Raw genomic sequence first — 19,602 nt, forward strand, 5'->3', positions numbered from 1 at the left:
TATATATGCTTTTTAGAAAATAATTGTTAAAGTAATTATGAACATTTTTTTCCAGTATTTGAACTTTGTTGTTATATTTTTGAACTCCAGTAATGATTAGTATGAACTTTATTTGTTTATTGCAGTTTGAACGTATGAAGTTGCTTATAAGGCAAGTCTGAAGGCTGAGCAGCATTTCGAGCAGTGTCTTCGGGTCAAGAATATTTGAAGGGTGTTTAGTGGTTTGTGGTTGGGGTTCAGACGTTTATGTAAGGTGTTCCAGTGGTTTGTGGTTGGGGTTCAAAAATTTTTGTAGGGGTTTCAGAGGTTTTGTAGGATGTTCAGTGGTTTGTGATTAGTGTTCAAAAGTTTTTGTAGAAGGTTCATAAGTTTGGTTGGGTGTTTAGTGGTTCAATGGTTGGGGTTCAGAAGTTTTTATAGGGTTTCAGTGGTTTATGGTTGGGGTTCAGCAGTTTTTGTACAGGGTTCAGATGTTTTTGTACGGGGTTCATAAGTTTCGGTAGGGTGTTCAGTAGTTTGTGGTTGGGGTTCAGTGGTTTTTGAAGGAGGTTAAAATGTTTTCGAAGGGTGTTCAGTGATTTGTAATTGGGGTTCAGAAGTTTTTGTAGGGGGTTAAAGGTTTTTGAGGTGGTTCAGTGTTTTCTAGTGGATTATCAGAAAATTCTAGGGGCTTATTATAAGTTTATAGGGGCTTTTGTGTTGCTTCTGGTTTCTTATCAGAAGTTTCTATAGGATGTTCAGAAATGTTCATTAGTTGGTCTATAATTAAATATTAAGCAACAAAAGAAGGAAATACACAACATCCAAATAAATTGTTATTTCATACCAAAATACTTGATAAAAGTTATACACAAATTATTATTTCATACATCACATATATATGGACATCAAAGACAACATACATGGATATCAAACAGGAAATTTATGAACAAAAAAATGAAGGTAATGGATATGGAACAATTAACATCAAATTTGCTAATTTTATTGCACAATCCACCAAAATTGATCAAAAAGCTCCAAAAAAAAAAATCATCAAATGTCTATTTTTTTCTAACAAAATACAAGAAACTTTATGTTAAAGTAAATACAAAAGTAGATTTTTCTCTATTGAGCTTCTACTAAGGGAGAATCAAAATTGAAAACAATGAGGGAAAAAAATAATCTTAAAAAAAATAAAAAATACAAAAAAAGGAAAAAAAAAAAAAGAGGTGAGAGAAAAATCAAAAATGGTTGTTGAAAATTTTAATTTAAGTTTTCAAAGAAATTAGAGATAGAAAAAAAGGAGAATATCAAAATTAAATGGTGAAGACAAAAAAAAAGGTTGGGCTTCAATATGTTGGACGCGGGCTTATTTCTACTAGGTGTGAATTCAATTGGGCTGGGCAGCAGATTGGGCCTGGTGCACCTAGAGCTAGGTGCACCATGGTGCATGTAATACTAATTGAAGACATCGAGTTAGATTTCACCGCTCTTTCCTTCATTCCGGACCGAAGAGTTCCTTTTATTTGATAGCTCTTCGGTCAATTTATGGTTGTTTCCTATAAAACTAATCCCCTTGATTTATGTACTTAACTAGATAAAGCCCGTGCGATGTACGGTTTGTTTGTTTTTTTTTTTTGTATTTATTAGCTTAAATTTGTTATATATTTAGATAAAATTCCTAATATTAAAAGATAATATTTAATATTTAATTATTTTAAACTTAAAAATCTCATTCGCCAATTTTGCTTACGTGGCATTTGAATTATTTAAGGAAATTTTGATTTTTACCACCTTACAATATCGACTTTGTTGAATTTACCACCTCCATAAAAAAAAGATTTACTTTACCACCACATAAAAAAAAAACATCACTTTTCCCACCTCCACCCTTACTCCGGTGACGCAAACCACCAGTGGGGCCCAGTAACTGTCACTTCCCTCCAATTTATTTCATTTAAACACGATTTCCCTCTCTCTCTTACTTTTCTCACCTTCCATAATCAATTTCTCACCAAATTTCTCACCTCCTCATCAATTTCGTCTCTCTCTCCTTTGATTTTTGTTGTTTCTCACTGTAACAACTTCTCTCTCCTTTGATTTTTCGCTTTCTCTCTGTAAAAACTGGAACCCTAATCTATTTTGGGTGGTTGAAATAGCGCTGGATCCACAAAATTGCTACACATCAGCTCTGCTTGTCATCTTCATCAGGTGGAGGGGACCAAAAGCTTGCTAATTGCTGACAAAATTGGAGATTCCTGACCACAAGAGGTACTTTAAACCCTTTTTTTGTATATTTCGTTGGATTTGTGGTTGTTAGTTGGGGTAAATTATGGTTTTTTTGGGAGTATGTGAAATAAAGTATTATAAACCCTAATTATGCAAATCTTTGACTGAATTAGATTTTGCATGTGTTAATTAATTAGTTAATTAGGGTTATATGTACTTGTTTACTATTAATTAAGTGCACAGTGAAAGTGAATTGCTTTTAGTTGCTGTAATTGGTGAATTAGGGTATTATTACTGAAATTGTCTATTGTTGTTTGTGCTTTTGTGGGAATTGTTACAGAATGGAGACTATGGACTTAAAATTTACATTAGGTGGGGCCTTTATACCTTCTTTGGCTGGTAAAAATAGGAGGGTGTTAACTTGGGATGGTGGGTGGGTTTATTGGATGAGAAATGTGGAAAAAAGAAAGATTGATGTTCATTTTTTGAGGCAAGCTGCTATACATGGATTTCTGTATGTGAATGTGAGGGTTCTTAGGGGGTTTAGTTGCTGGTATGAGCAAAAGGGGAAGTCTTGGGTGAATGGGAAAAGGGAGCTTGTTGATGGTGAGGTGCAAGGGTTTTTGGATTCTGTGAACAAAGAGGGGACATGTGAGTTGTATGTAACCTGTCATCAGCCAATTGAGGGGACTGAGAAAACACCCTTCAAGTGTATAGATGGGAATGAGCTTACCCCTACACAAAGGAAGAAACTGAAAAAGGAGTTGGGTGAGCCTAAGGTAATTGAAACCAGCCCAAAACCTAGTAAGCCCAATGTATAAGAGCCCTTTAGGAGAAGCCCTAGGTTAAAGGGCATTGTGATACATGACAGAGAGGATGAGGAGAGGCTACCTAGGGTTGAGAAAGTGAGTGATACTACACAAAAGGGGAAGGGTAAGCTCACTGCTGCAGACAAGGGTAAGGCTAAGGTTGGGGATGATCCTGGTTTTCAGTCAACTGGTGAGTTAGTGAGAAAAATAAAGGAAAGAGTGAGGAGCTTGAGGGATGAGACTGATGATTTTACTGATGAGGATGGTGAGACATAGTCTTCTAGTTCAGATTTGAGTGATTTTGAGTTTGAATGTGAAGGTGAGGAGGATGCATACTCTAATGATGATGAGGAGTGGTTGAAGCAAAATTTGGAGCATATTAACAGTGAAGTGAAGGGCAGTTTGAGGGGAGTTGGTGAGGGAGGGGAGGACAGGGATGATGAGGATCAGGGCACTGGTGTTGAGATTGAAAAAAATTTGAAAGCAATTGATGTGGGGTTGAAGAGGAGCCAGATTGTGATTCTGATGAGCTGAGGAGTGTGGATGGTGATTCAGATGATGATCAACAAAGTGTGACTTGGTTAAATTCTGAGACAAGTTTTGATAGGGCTATTAAGTTTGAGGTTGGACAAAGGTTCAGTGATGTGCAGACCTTGAGAAGAGCATTGAGGCAGCATGCAATTGAAAACAGATATGAGTATTACCTGCTTCACAATGATTCAAAGAGGCTGACATTATATTGTAGAAGAAAATGCAAGTGTGTGTATAACAAGAAAAGTTGTAGGTTAGTGCAGTGTACATGTGGTAAGGCTGTGAGGTGTAGGTTTAAGTTTTATGCAACTAGGCTAGTCAAATCAGAGGCTTGGGTAATTAAGAATCTTAGGTTGAAGCATAGGTGTGTTAGGACTAAGATGAACATTAAGGTGACAGCAGAGTTCCTATCTGACAGATATTTGGAGGAGTTTAGGGGAAACCCCAGATGGAAGATCAGGCAGATTCAAGACAGGGCTTTGAATGACTTGGGGATCAAAATTACATACTCCAAGGCTTGGTTGGCCAGAAGCAGGGCAAAGCTGATAATATATGGGTCTTCTGCAGAACAATACTCAAGGGTATGGGACTATGGGATGGCCATTCTGAAATGGAACCTAGGGAGTGAGTGCAATGTTGTGGTGGATGATATTGGTCAAATTGAGAGGCCAATTTTTATGAGAATGTTTGTGTGCTTAGCTGCACTTAGGGATGGGTTCATTTCAGGTTGCAGACCAATTATTGGGGTGGATGGCTGCCATCTCAAAGGAGCTTATCCTGGGCAGATATTGGTGGCAGTTGGTAAAGATGGCAACAATGCCATATTCCCCATAGCTTGGGCTACTGCAGAGATAGAGAACAAGGACAGCAGGTGCTGGTTTCTGGAGAGTTTGTTGAAGGCTCTAGCTGTGTTTGACCAAGGAGAAGGGTTGAATTTCATGTCTGACAGACAGAAAGTAAAGAATTTAGTTTTTTTTTTTATCTCAGTTTGCTGTTTTTTTTTTTTTTTTTGTAAGATACTAAACTGTTGCATTTGGCTTGTGTGTAGGGTCTGTTGGAAGCATTTGATGCTGTGGCCCCCAGAGCTGAGCTCAGATTCTGTGTGAGGCATATTTGGTCAAATTTTAAACTCAAGTTTCATGGTGCAACTTTCAAGGAATTGTTCTGGGCTGCTGCAAGGGCAAGCACTCTGGTATGCCCTTGAATTACTTATACTTGCATTTGATCTTGTGTTTGGCTGGGGTGAATGTTTTATATTCTGTATTTGGATGTATTATGAGTATGTATTATATTCTGTATGCATGTATTTTATAATGTATTATGTATGTATTTTAATCTGGATTTGGATATATGTATGTGTGGATATTTTTATGGATATATGTCAGTTATAAGCATGAATGTCTATGGTATGTGTGTTGAATATTTTCCATGTTTGCCTTGTTGTATCAGTTTGAGTTTGAGGTAGCTATGGAAAGCATCAATTTTTTGGATGAGGAAGCATACCAGTGGCTGTCAAACATTGACCCACAGCACTGGTCAAGGCATGCATTCTCTACCACCTGCAAGTCTAACATGTTGTTAAAAAACATGTGTGAGACATTTAATGCAGTGATTAGAGATGCCAGAGACAAGCCTATTCTAACTCAAATGGAATGGCATAGAAGATATATGATGAAGAGGAGTAATGACAAGTGGGAGGCAGCAAGGTCTTGGAAAGGGTTACTCACTCCATTTGTCAACAAAGTGTTTGATGGCCTAGAGAAGTATGCCAAGACCTGTGAGGTTACAGCTTCAAGGGATGACACATATGAATGTAAGTACAAGGATGATCAGTGCATTGTGGATCTACAAGAGAGAAAATGCACTTGTTTTAGGTGGGAATTTACTGGGATACCTTGTGTCCATGCATTTGCATGCATAATGGACAAAAGGGATGATCCTGAGATGTATGTGCACCCCCATTACTATAGGGTGACATACTGGGCTACATATGAGAACCCAATCCAGCCTATGCCTGGCCCTAGGCATTGGGAGAAGTTGAAGCTCAGACAGCCATTGCCACCTGTGCTCAAAGTGCAACCAGGCAGACCCAAGGCAAAAAAAAGAAAGCTTGAACCAGGAGAGGGCACTTCTGCAGCACCTGAGGGGAAGAAGCCAAGGGTGAAGAAGCAATGCTCAAACTGTGGTAGTTTTGGCCACTATGCCAAAACATGCAAAGCTGAATCAGTACCAGAACAGCCCAACCCACCTGCAACAAACCCAAAGGGTGGTAGGCCACAGACTCCTTGGCTTAAGGAACTGAGGAAGAAAAGTGAAGAGAAAGCAGCAAGACAGGTATGTTTGTGGTTCCTTGCACTTTTGCTCTGTTCTGTTGTGAATTTTTTTGTTTGGTATTTGATTCTTGCCATTCTGTTATTACAGGCTGCACTAAAGTTGCCACAATATCAGCCTGCAACAACAACAGCAACTAATACTCAGCCTGCAACAACTACTGCTGGGTCAAGTAAGGCTGCAACTGTGAAAGCTGTGTCAAGCCAGCCTGCAAAAACAAAGCCAAGTCAGCCTGTCACCACCAGAAGCAAGAAGAGCCTCAGCCAGCCCCCACCAGTGCAAGCAGCTAGCCCTCCCAAGGTCAAAATACAGACCAGGTCCAAGCTTCATGTAATGAGAAGCAAGAAGGTCAAGGACCTCAATGCACTGTGAACTTAGTTGGTTCATGTAACCCAATCTAGCCTTTTTTTTGAAAAACTCTTGTGTACAGTTTCTAATGTATTTGCTAGTAGAACAATCATTTTGCACCATGGTGCCTTAACTAACTTTTGAGTCAGCCAATGTAAAACAATTGAATGCATTGTGTTGCAAGTACTAATATGAAATTTTATATGTTTGTAGCAAAAGATTTTTTTTCATTGATTTTAGTCAAAAGTAGTACAACTAATGTCATCCCAACTATCACTCATAACAATTTCACAAAAGACAACTTAAGTTGGGGTCATTCACCAACAAACAAAAAAAAAAACCAAAAAAAACAAAAAAATAAAATAAAATAAAACAACCTAAGTTGGGATTTATTTTGGATTTTAATCAATCCAAAATGAACCTAAGATATAAAATACATTGCCAACACCAAACCAAAACAACAAAACACAACAGCAGCTTGTAGAGTCATCATTTTCTTTGATGTTGCATTGCTGCCATTCACCTCCTTGCTCATCTTCTTCCTGTCAGAACTAAGTGCTTTGCATTTCATCTTCAAGCTGTCAATCTCATTCAGCAAGCATCTCCTCTGTCCACTAACATCATCAACTTCCCTCTTCAAGTCAGTCAGCTCTCCCTTCAGCAGCTTCTTGTCCAGCAACAAGTTGTTAATCACCTCTGTTTGCCAAGGTGTTCCATCTGGTTGATCAACCTACTCAAAAGCTTTGCAGCCCCTTGTTTCAATCACAGGATCATATAATTTGCAGGACCTAAACTTCCTTCCAGGGTTCTCCCTAGTCCAAGCAGTAAGCCTAGCCATTGGAACTCCACATTGGCATCTTTTCTCTTTTGAGGGTGAATAGCATAATGAAGACATTACTTGCTGACATTTGTGGATAAAATGAAGGAAATTAATTGTATTTCAACAACAATCACCATTATCTAACCCTAATTGCAGTACCCAATTAAGAAATCAAAAAACCCCAAATTAATTTCATGTTGCATGAACCCTAATTTTTTACATCAAATTGGGGTTGAATTGATATAGCAATGCGTTTTATTTCAATTACTCTAACAAAATGCATCAAAATCGCACAAAGATTATCAAAATCGCACAAAAAATTGCAAAAAAATTCAACATAATTAACGACAATTGCTTACCTAGTTGATGTTTGATCTCCAAGTTTTCAACTGATTGCTTCACAATTTGATGGTTTGGGATTGTTAAGATTGCCCAGAAATACTGATTTGTGAACAAAATCGCAAAAGAAACACCCCAAATTTGAAGAAATTGGTGAAGAAATGAAGACCTAGGTTTAAATAGACGCCAAATCGAGACAAATTAGGGGTAAATTCAAAAAGTAGCCGTTATGGTGGGTCCCCTAAGCGTTTTCCGTCACCTGAGCTCAGACAAGGTGGGAAAAGTGATGTTTTTTTTTTATGTGGTGGTAAAGTAAATCTTTTTTTTATGGAGGTGGTAAATTCAACAAAGTCGATATTGTAAGGTGGTAAAAATCAAAATATTATTTAATCCTAAAAGAAATTAATAATCTCTTATTTAATTGGCTATTACTAAGATTTATAATACTACATGGTGCGCTAAGAAAATTAGATCCTACGTGGCTCTCTAAAAACTCGGGAAAAAACTCCCCTTTATATATATATATATATATATATATATATATATATATATATATATATATATATATATATATATATATATATATATATATATATATATATATATATATATATATATATATATATATATATATATATATATATATATATATTAGATTATTTATTTCCAAAAACTAATCCCCCTTGGTTTGTATAATTTTACGACCATTTAGGTTAAACCCCGTGCAATAAATGCATGATTGTACAATAACTTTAAGTTATTGTCGATAAATTATATAAAGTGTTTTTAAGGAATCGACATACAGGCGCTGAGCCAGGGGGCTGGTGGAGGCCCGGCCCCCCGTGGCCCAACTGGTGATATGTGTATTTTGTAGTCTGGCCCCCATAAGAAACATATAAATAGTAAATATTTAGCTAGTATAACATGTTACCAAAGTAGCTCAGTTGGTAGTTTGAGTTTTGCATGGTGAGAAAGGTTTCAAGTTCGACTCCCCACTTAAGCGCTTTTTTATTTTTAATTTTTTTTAACTTTATCGAGTCTTTGCCCCTTAGATTTATAATTCTGGCTTCGCCCCTGTCGACATACCAATTATTAAAGTGTAAGTAGTATGAAGTACATTAATGTTGATCCTTGTGAGGTTTTGATGATGATATTGATGATTGAGCAAAATTCTATCTAATAAGAGTTTTCTAGTATTTTAATGTTTGCTGGATAAGTAAACTCTGGGAGTTGAAGTGAGGACTGGAACAGTGGAACTTTAGAAGACTAAGGATAACAAGTAAAGCCAGAAGAAGAGTTCCAGAAAGAAGTTCTCTGAATCAAGCTGTATAAAACTACAAGGTGTTCCTTAACAGGAACATGTCAAGTTCCAGTGTAATGCTGGAGAAGATCATATCAACGGGTTGTAATGGCCTATTTCCTGTGTAATGCTGGAACGTGACCCTAACAATCAAAGAACTAATAATACAAAGCTCGAGATATCAACTGGGAGATGAACTTCATAACTTAGGTTGTATTATAGATAATTAAGTTTATTATTTAGGTTGATGTAAATGTATGATTGGTTGATATGCATGGGATTTATTAGAAATCGGATAAAGCTTGGCAAGCTAAGTAAAAGATTATCTGATCTTGAGTTTATGAAAAAGTATTTAATTGAATTAACTTTTAAAATCTGTTTTACCTGGTTTTATCTTTTTCATAAAAAAATCCATCTTATGTTATAAAAACGAATTTGGCTGAGAAAAGGTTATCTTGAAAACGAGATTAAGTTTGCTTATATAATTAGTTTCGGTTTTAATATGATAAGGTTGAAAATCTGGATTTATCTTTAACTTATCATTTTACTAAAACCCTACTTTGTTAGTTGACTACTTCTACAAATAAAGAAGTACTTCGAAGCAAAGTGAGAGTTTTAAGCTTTTTTTTATGTTCTTTAGATGTTAGACTCAAGAAAAATCAAAGAAAATGGCTTAACTTTTAGGAAATTTTGCAAAAAATCACCTTTTATAAGCAATTTTTTGCAAGAAACCACCTTATAAATTTTTTTTTGCAATGACACACCTTAATCAAAATTTTTTTTGCAAATCAATACCTTTATATCGGAAAATGAGGTTTGACGACCCCATTTTCCGGCGTTGACTACCCCAATCTACCCACGAAACCACCTCTCTTCCCAGCCCCACTCACAAAACCACCTCCCTCCTAAGCCCCACCCACAAAACCACCCTTTCATGGCGTTGACCACCATAAACACACCCCCTTTTTCGGCGTTGACCACCCTAAACACACCCCTTTAACGACGTTGACCACCCTAAACCCTTCTCTATAGCCCTAGCCACCCTTCTCCCCTCCACTATCAGTTTCGTGGGTGCAAATGGCGTAGTCAACGCCGAAAAATAGGGTTTGACTCTATTTTCCGGCATAAAGGTATGGTTTTGCAAAAAAAAAAAATCTTGATTAAGGTGTGTATTTGCAAAAAAAAAAAAATTATAAGGTGGTTTCTTGCTAAAAAATGCTTATAAAAGGTGGTTTTTTGTAAAATTTCCTAACTTCTATTGATACTAGGTTATAATTTTTAGTATTATTATAAATACTACACTATTGTAATTAGTGTTAAATTAATGACTAAAATACTTCCAAAAAAAATAGTTGTCTAAAAATATTGAAACCCAAACTACCAAAATATTTACTAAATACTAAGTCTTGTATACAATGGGTGTACATTAATTTTATTGTAAAACGATCCGTTTAAGCGTAATTTTAACTACTTTTATGGTAACTTAACCACTTAAAGGGTAATTTTTAATTTTTCGTTGGTTTGAATTCTATTTTAACGTGTAATTTCTTATGAATACGTGATTACATACTATAAAGACTAATATGATTAGCCTAATACATTATTAGTTATTTGTAAGATAAAATTTATGAATAGAAAAATAATATTTTTTGCAGTATAAAGGGTAACTTTAAGTACATGTAACATAACTTTTACCTGTTTTATAATAAATTATCGTACACCCACCTTTTTGGAGAATCAATACTATATAATAAGGGTCTGTTCTCTTTAGCTTATTTTCAGTTCAGTTCAGCTCCAATCAGTTCAATTCAGTTTAGTTCTTATCTTAATTTTCCTCTCTCATAAAATATTCAGTTTAGTTCAGTCAATCAATCCCTTAAGTAATCACCGGGATTATCCTATAATTACACGTGTCGTGTTCACATTAAAAATTTTCTTGCCAAAAACTTTTTTTTTATTTTTTTATTATAAAGTTCATGGCCCACTAAATTCTACTTTTAGCAATCTCTCACCTCCATTTTAACTGTATTAAATCATGTGTGACCCATTTTTCTTAAATACCGTGAAAAAATATGTACTCCCTCTGTTTTCTTTTATTTGCATCAGTTTGACCGGCACATTTGCCGAGACGCAACTTTAACCATTAATATCTTTAATTGTTAATTAGTAATTATTATAACAAAATCATATTATGAAACTAGACATTATGACGAATCAAATGATATATTATACTACCTCCATTTTTTATTAGTTGACACGTTTTGACTTTAGCACTATTCACACACTCCCCTTTGACCATGTTTTGTGATTTATGCGTAATGAAAAATATAGTCATGTGGGATCTTGTTAGATTCGTCACGGTATTTATTTTCAAAATATCAACTTTTTATAATTTTTACTTATCAGTAACTAAAGATATTAACGTTTTGATTTGTGCATTGGCAAACGTGACTAAAGAAACGTGTCAACTGAAAAGAAACGGAGGAAGTATAATAACATTTATTTATTTTATAGAGGTGAAAAAATCAAGCCAGCCATGATATGTGAATAGTGCAAAAATCAAAGTGATGCATTTAAAAAAAATAAATAAATAAATAAAACGGAGGGAGTATTACAAGAATTAAACAAACTGAAAAAGTATTAAGTATAGGATAATTTGTTAAATAACACCTTTTATGATCCTTTTGTTGTAAAAAAACACCCTATAAATTTTTTTTTGATAAAACACACCTAAAACAAGAATTATTTTGCGAGAACACACCTTAGGGCGGTTTTAGGGGGATTGACTCGGTTTCTTGGCGTTGACCATCACGTGCCAACACCTTTTCTTTCTTTTTCCCCTTTTTTCTTCAATTAGTTTCTCTCTCCTCAAAACTACCAAACCACAACCTAGCCGCCGACACCACCACCGCAGCCTAGCCAACCCAATCGCCGACACCACCACCTACCAAGCTAGCCACCATCACCAGCCACTTGAAAAAACCCCTACCTTTTTATTTTTTACCCCTTTCCCCCTCTGATTAGACTTTCTCTCTCCTCTTTTCTTCCTGGCAACGAACCTTTGAATTCTATCAATGGAAAGGGTAAAATCCATTTTTTGCTCAAATTTCTACAAAGAACCTTAATTAACCTAATTTTGAGGTCGGTAAGTTGTTAAAATAAATGAAATTGATTGTTAATTTCATCGTTTTTTTATTTACCTTAGTTTAGGGTTTTCAATTGGACTTAATAAAGGGGAAAACCCACTACCAACCCTCTTCTCTCTCTATTATTTTGTTTTAGAGTATTAATGGTTTTTTTAAGATGTTTGAGGTTGTTTAAGAGGTGGTCAGGGATGTTTATGGAGATGCATAGGGTTTTTCGGGTAGTTTTCATGGTGGGTCTAGTGATTTTGCATGGTGGGTGATGTATGGTGTACATGGTGGGTTTAGAATGATTTAGGTGGCAAGTGATGGCGGCTAGGTTGGTGGGTGGTGGTGTCGGCGGTTGGGTTGGCTAGGCGCGGTGTTGGCGACTGGGTTGGCTAGGTTGTGGTTTGGTGGTCTTGAGGAGAAGGAAAGTAATTGGATAAAAAGGGGGAAAAGAAAGGAAGGGTGTCGGCACGTGACCTTTACATGATGTCAACGCCGGAAAACCGAGTCAATCCCCCTAAAATCGCCCTAAGGAGTGTTCTCGCAAAAAAATTCTAGTATTAGGTGTGTTTTAACAAGAAAAATTTTATAAGGTGTTTTTCCACAACAATTTGGGGGTCGTTTGGTTGACAGTAAATTTCGGTAGAAATCAAAATTCCTGGGACATGCTACAGTAAGTTGTTGTTTGGTTGCCTTTTCATGTAGGAAATGGGATATGATGGGGAATGGAAATTCCCACAATATGGAGGAATTGATTCACCGACTCTCCCCACGGTGAATCAAAATTCCTGTACTTATTTACTCCTTATATCCACCATAATCAACATCATTTTGCCTTAATCATCACCATCACCCTCATTATCAACCATCATCGTCATCATCGCCATCCACCTTCAAAAAAAAAATTAAAAATTTCTCAAAAATCATGAAACTTGCTCTAAAAATCATCATAAAAACCAAAAACTTACTACAAAAATCATCATAAAAACCAAAACTTCCCCCAAAAATCTTCATAAAAACCAAAACTTCCCCCAAAAATCATCATAAAAATCAAAATTTTCCCCCAAAAATCATAAAAATCAAAACTTTTTGCAAATACCTTGATGAAAATCGAAACTTGAGTCACCCAATTGAAGTTAACATCCAAGTTCAATAGTATAATTTGAATTGTAAAGCTTCAAACTTTGATTATATCAATTGGGTATTTAATATATTGTGAGATTCATAAAGAAAGAAGTATAATTTGTGGATGAAAATTTAGGATTTTGTTTTAGTGGTGGTTGTAGTGGTGGAGCCATGGAGGTGAGGGGTGAAGAGAGATGATGAAATCTTCAGATTGGGAATTAGGGAGGAGTGATAAAGAGAAATTGAGAAAATGATAGGATATAGAGGATGGTAATTTTGGGGTTAATTACGAGTATTTGACCATGGGAATTTATTTCCCATAGTGTCAACCAAACAGATATTTCACACTTCCTATGGATTTAGCTAAGGGAATTTATTTTCCATGAACTAAAACTTCCTACAGTAATTTAATCCCACGATAACTAAACGAGCCCTTGGTTTTAAAATGTGTTATTTGACAAAATTTCCTTAAATATATACTCCGTCGTATTGACTTTTTTTTTTTGAAAAGAAAACATATCAGCCTAAAATAAAAAATTTTGACAAAGGGAGTGAAGGGAACTATTTTCAATAAATTTTACTTCAAGTCTTCAATAATACAAGTACTTCAAAAGTGCATATGTAGACCTACCATTTTCAAGAACCAATCATAAAATAAAGGGTGTTACTGAGAGAATATGAGAATATTTGTCGTGCCTTTCTCATTGATTAAAAGTCAATATATAATACAATCGTAAGCTAGGTTAGGGTTAAGGCTAAACTAGTAATTTACAAACTAATTACAAACTAGATTATTTACATAATCTAACACTCCCCCGCAGTCAAAGCGGGAGGACCATGAACGCTTAGACTGTCCCGAAAATCATCAAATAAAACCTTAGGCAGACCTTTGGTGAAGATATCTGCAATCTGGTATCGGGAAGGCACATGTAGGACACGTACTTCGCCCTTTTGAACTTTCTCACGAACAAAGTGAATGTCCATCTCAATGTGTTTAGTGCGTTGATGTTGAACCGGATTACTAGAGAGATAAATCGCACTAACATTGTCACAATAAACCAATGTTGCCTTCGAAATAGGAAGATATAGCTCGAGCAACAAATTGCGAATCCAGCAGGATTCTGAAACCACATTGGCAACCCCTCTGTACTCTGCTTCACAACTAGACTTAGATAAAGTGGGTTGGCGTTTGGAAGACCAAGAAATCAGATTGTCACCAAGGTACACACAATACCCTGATGTGGAACGACGAGTATCCGGACACCCGCCCCAATCTGCATCCGTGTATGACACAAGGGAAGAAATAGGAGATTTATGCAATTGTAAACCAAAATTCGTCGTTCCCTTGATGTATCGTAGAATGCGTTTCAACGCATTCATGTGCTCAACTCGGGGTGAGTGCATAAATAAGCAAACCTGCTGAACTGCATAAGAGATATCTGGTCGGGTGAATGTCAAGTACTGCAAAGAACCACAGAGGCGCCGATAAGAAGTAGGATCGTCATATAGAGCACCCACCTGAGTGCTCAATTTGCCTTTGGTGTCAACAGGAGTAGACGAAGGCTTGCAATTAGTCATTCCTGCTTTTTCCAAAATTTCCTACGCATACTTCTTTTGAGATAAAAATAGACCACTTTTACCTCTAGTAACAGCAATACCCAAAAAATAACTCAGAGGACCCAAATCCTTCATTGCAAATAATATGTCGTCGGAGAGAATCCGATGAAGCAGTAAGCACAATATCATCAACATATAGAAGTAGATAAGCAGTATCATTACCATGGCGATAGATGAACAAAGAGGTATCAGATTTGCTATTAGCAAAGCCAATAGTAGCCACAAAATCTGCAAAACGTTTGTACCATGCACGGGGTGCATGTTTGAGACCATATAGTGACTTATCTAATAAGCAGACATGATCAGGTTTAGTAGGATCTCTGAATCCCATAGGTTGATACATGTAGACCGTTTCATTCAAATGACCATGTAAGAAAGCATTTTTTACGTCCAATCGATGAATTTGCCAAGACTTAGCCAAAGCAATGCTAAGAACCACCCGAATAGTAGCCGGTTTAACAACCGGGCTAAAAGTCTCATCACAATCAATGCCCTCCCTTTGAGTTTTACCATCACCAACAAGTCGAGCCTTATGCCTCTCAAAAGACCCATCAGACTTAGTCTTATGCCGAAAAATCCACAATGACCGAATTATGTTCACATTCGGTGGTCGTGGAACCAATCTCTAAGTAACATTTTCAATAAGAGCATCATATTCTTCCTGCATAGCAATTTTCCAATTATGGTCACGAAAAGCGGTAACTGGATTCTTTGGAATGGGTGATATGGAGGTGGTAGTATGATGTATTTGGTCTTGATATTTGGGATTTGGTTTAACAATTCCATGCTTGCTACGAGTAGCCATGGAGTGCATGGGCATTGGGGATGGTGGGGGAACATGAGTAGGAGGGGAAAGATGCGGCTGTGATGATGGGGAAGAGGGGGCAGCAGGCTGCCGTGGTGACATGGGGGTGGCAGTAGGTGGCGAAGGGGGTGAGAAGGGTGAGGCAACAGTGGTAGAACGTGGTGAGGAGGGTTCGTGCTGCTGCTGCACTACCTCGCTCACCGCGTTGTGGGGGGCAGTAGGCTGTGCGTGCTGCTCTGCAGTGCCCGACCCAGCGCCCGCTGGGAAACCTGCGGGCTGAGCAGACGCAGCAGCTTGCTGTACCCTCCCCACTCCAGAGCCCGCTGGATCCCGCGTGGGTGAGGTAGCAGCAGGCTGCTCCTGATGCTGCCGCAAGATAGGGAGAGGAAGGGGACTTAAGGCATCTCCCAAAAAATCATAAGTATGGTCATTTGGGGTATGAATTTTAGAGAATGGGAAAACCGACTCATCAAACCAAACATGCATAGCTATTATAATTTTACGACTCGAGATATCAAAACACTTGTAGCCCCTATGATTAGACGGATAACCAATAAAAACACAAGGAGTAGAACGAGATTGAAGCTTGTGAATTTTAGTGGAAGGAAATAGAGGGTAACAAAGACAACCGAACACCCTAAGATGAGAATAATCGGGATGTTTTTGATATAGAATTTGAGTCGGAGATTTATAGCCTAGGAGTTTGGTAGGAATGATGTTATGAAGGTATGTGGTCATTTCTAAAGCATGATGCCAAAAGGTAGGAGGCATGGAGGCATGACTAAGAAGAGTACGAACAACATTGTTGATCGTTTTGATTTTTCTTTCGGCTTTGCCATTTTGAGGAGAAGAATATGGACAAGAGAAGCGAAAGGTCATGCCATGTTGTTCACAAAATTTTTGAAATGGAGTGTTGGTAAACTCCGTGTCATTGTCACATTGAAAAGCTTTTATTTCTTTTTCAAATTGAGTCTTAATATATGTTCGTACACGAAGAAACAAGTTGTAAACTTGGGATTTGGATGAGATAGGAAAAGTCCAAAGAAAATTCGTGTAATTGTCGAGGAAAAGAACATAATATTTGTGACCAAGAGAGCTAACAATGGGAGAAGTCCATAAATCACTGTGAACAATATCAAAAGGCATAGTAGTAAAAGACATAGAATCATAAAATGGCAATTTCATTAATTTTCCCAAAGGACAAGAATGACAAACATGGTTTGGAGCCTTATTACAATTTATGAGTTTACTACTACGTAAAGAGCTAAGAATTGCATTTCCCGGATGACCTAAACGGGAATGCCACACACTAGGAGAGACAACTGCAAAAGCTGACGGACTAGAATTGGAAATGACTTGAAGATCATTGAAGAAGGGATAAAGATCGCCACTGCTATTACATCTCACTATTTTGCTCCCCGTCTGCAAATCCTTCACAGAAAACCCAAACGAATCAAATTCAATTGACACATGATTATCAATAGTGAATTTTCTAACAGAAATTAGATTTTTGACAAGTTTAGGCACGTGTAGGACATTTTTGAGTTGAAGTGTGTTTCGGTTTAAGGATTTGTGACCATAACCATGAATTGGAACTTTGCTACCATCACCCACAATAATAGTATTATTATTATTTTTGCTCAAATGAAAATATGATGATAAGTTACCTTGAGAGTTTGTCATATGTGAAGTAGCCCCGGTATCCATGTAGTAATTCGGGTCGGCAAGAGACATTGTATGCATAGCTTGCTCGATGTTGGTTGGCACATATCCCGAGGAAGAAGGAGGAGGAGAAGACATGAAATATGCTTGCTGTGGACGAGCACCGAGAAGACCGGGCTGCTGTGATTGAGGCCTCCCACCCCACTGCATTGGGCCTTGACCTTGTGAAGGGTACGGACAGGGAGGAGTGGCCCATGGTGGCTGAGACCAATAAGCCCAAGGGGGGGATACATCCACCCCTGCTGCCCCGATTGCTGCGCTGAGGGCTGGGCTTGCGGTGCTGACTGCTGGGACTGGTTGTTCCGGCCACCGGAGCCGGCGCTGCTCTTCTTACCACCCTTCCCTTTATTCTTCCGACCACCGCGAGTAGGCGGCGCACCTCCACGAGTAGAGTCAGTCGCGGAAATGCCCCTCCCCTGTTGCGAAAAAGACGCGGGTTGCGAGGCTTGAGAGATGAGAGCCTCCTCACCAGAATCCGGAAGATCAGACGCATTGCCCTGCTCCTCCAATTAAAGCATGGAGCGCAATGCCTCAAAGGAAGGCAGAGGATCGAGGTGCCTAACAGAGGATCGAAAAGGTTTGTATTCATCGGTGAGACCCTTCAATAATTGCAGAGCCATTCGATGATCGGAGACCGTATCTCCGACGTTCCTCAGATTATCCGCAAGGGTTTTCAGATGAGAGCAATACGGTTTAACACCATCAAATTGTTCAAGCTTAGTGTTTGTGAATTGAGCATCAAGGGTCATAGCACGAGCAGCCTTGTTATTTAGAAAGAAATTCTCCAAACGTTTCCAAGCGTCGACCGCTTTGTCATCAGGGTCAGCAATGGTGTTGAGCAAATCAATGGATATTGTCCCATATATCCATTGACGGACAAGATCATCAAGACGTTGCGAGAAAGCCAATTCAGCAGCAGAAGGTTCGGATTTCTTGGCAGAGGGATCAACCGGTGGAGGAATGATAATGTCAATTACCATATTTGCGCGGCAGTGAAGTTGAAAGAGAGTTTTCCAGAGGTTGTATTGAGTGCCCTTGTAATCCAGAGTAACTGGAATACACGTCTTGATATTGTTAACAAGTGTGGCCGGATGTAGCTTGCTAGAATCGGCCATTAGAGAAGATGAAAAGAAGAAGAAGATTAGATGAGCGGAAGCGAGTTAGGGTTTCGGAGTGAAAAACCTAGACTCGTGATACCATGAGAGAATATGAGAATATTTGCCGTGCCTTTCTCATTGATTAAAAGTCAATATATAATACAATCGTAAGCTAGGTTAGGGTTAAGGCTAAACTAGTAATTTACAAACTAATTACAAACTAGATTATTTACATAATCTAACAGTTACAAGCTAAGATACAAAAGTACTCCCTCCGTCCCTTTATTATAATCCTATTTTTAGCATTTATTCCTCACATAATAGAGAGAAGTAGAAATCTAATTAAAGGACGAAATGAGTAGAATGTATGAAGGTTCATTTATTAACAGCCCCAATACAAAGAGAATACACATCAATTTTCCCCACCATCTTCAATGTCTTGATACTATTATCTCGTTGCAACAGTTGTCTTTCTCTCTTCTCTATTGATCTTTGGTTTACACTCTTCAACACCGAGGAACTACGAAATCTATCTCCTTTCAATAATGCGGAGTACCAATGTGCAGACAATTTAGGGTACCTTCTTAAATCAGGATCATCTAAATCTACGTAATAGAGGCCAAATTCATAACCTCCTGGACATTCAATTACGTCCAAGAATGACCATTGGAAGAAACCCTTGATGTTTGAACCGTTCCTTTAACATCAAAGATAAAAAATTTAACATTACTCTTAATAAGCTTTGTACCTTTACACAAATGTATTGAAATTCGCGAGACCACATTATCCTTTTGTTAGTTTCATAAATATTGTAATATTTGCATTTTTACAATACTCAGTCTATTAATCAACAAATCCCCATGCATCGACCATATATTACAATTTATATATAAGTTGAAAATGAAAATAAGTTACCTACGTTGAAACTTATTTCGTGTAAACTTCAAATATATCAACACCCAAATAATTTTTTTTTTTTTTTACTTTTTTGTTTTAAACAATTAAAGATTACTATAGCTAAACTAGTGTATTAATAAGCATGAAACTCTATATGTTGCAATATTACTGTACAATAATTGTCATGTGATATACCATTGTATTCATCTTATTGTCAATTTTAATAATATCAACTTTTTAATTTATAATGTGTTCTACATGATCAATCATATTGATTAACAAAAAACTATTATGTGTTATACATGATCAATCATATTGATACCCTTCAAAAAAAAAAAAAAAAAAATCAATCATATTGATAGACAAAAAATTGTTTTGAAAACCCACGCAAAAGGAAATAGTTACTAAGTTTTATGTGTAGACATATGAAGTACTACCTCCGTTAATTATTATGTGCAACTTTGGGGTATTATTTGTGAGATATAAAATATTCCAAAGTTGCACATAATAACTAACGAAGGT

At 37.2% G+C, this 19,602-nt stretch overlaps 1 protein-coding gene across 1 annotated transcript; it reads right to left on the reverse strand.

Moving 5' to 3' along the window:
- Positions 1-17,595: 17,595 nt before the first annotated feature.
- On the reverse strand, positions 17,596-18,066 carry LOC145610860 (uncharacterized). Its single transcript, XM_081666132.1, has one exon. It carries the CDS (start codon positions 18,064-18,066, stop codon positions 17,596-17,598), a length of 471 nt encoding a protein of 156 aa, XP_081522258.1.
- Positions 18,067-19,602: the final 1,536 nt, after the last annotated feature.

Source organism: Chenopodium album, chromosome 24 (genome assembly GCF_948465745.1).
Source record: "Chenopodium album chromosome 24, dcCheAlbu1.1, whole genome shotgun sequence".
Classification (NCBI taxonomy): domain Eukaryota; kingdom Viridiplantae; phylum Streptophyta; class Magnoliopsida; order Caryophyllales; family Amaranthaceae; genus Chenopodium; species Chenopodium album.

What these genes read in the sequence shown, in the direction of transcription:
- LOC145610860 (XM_081666132.1), bottom strand. Translation starts at nt 18,066, where the DNA reads ATGGTAATTGACATTATCATTCCTCCACCGGTTGATCCCTCTGCCAAG.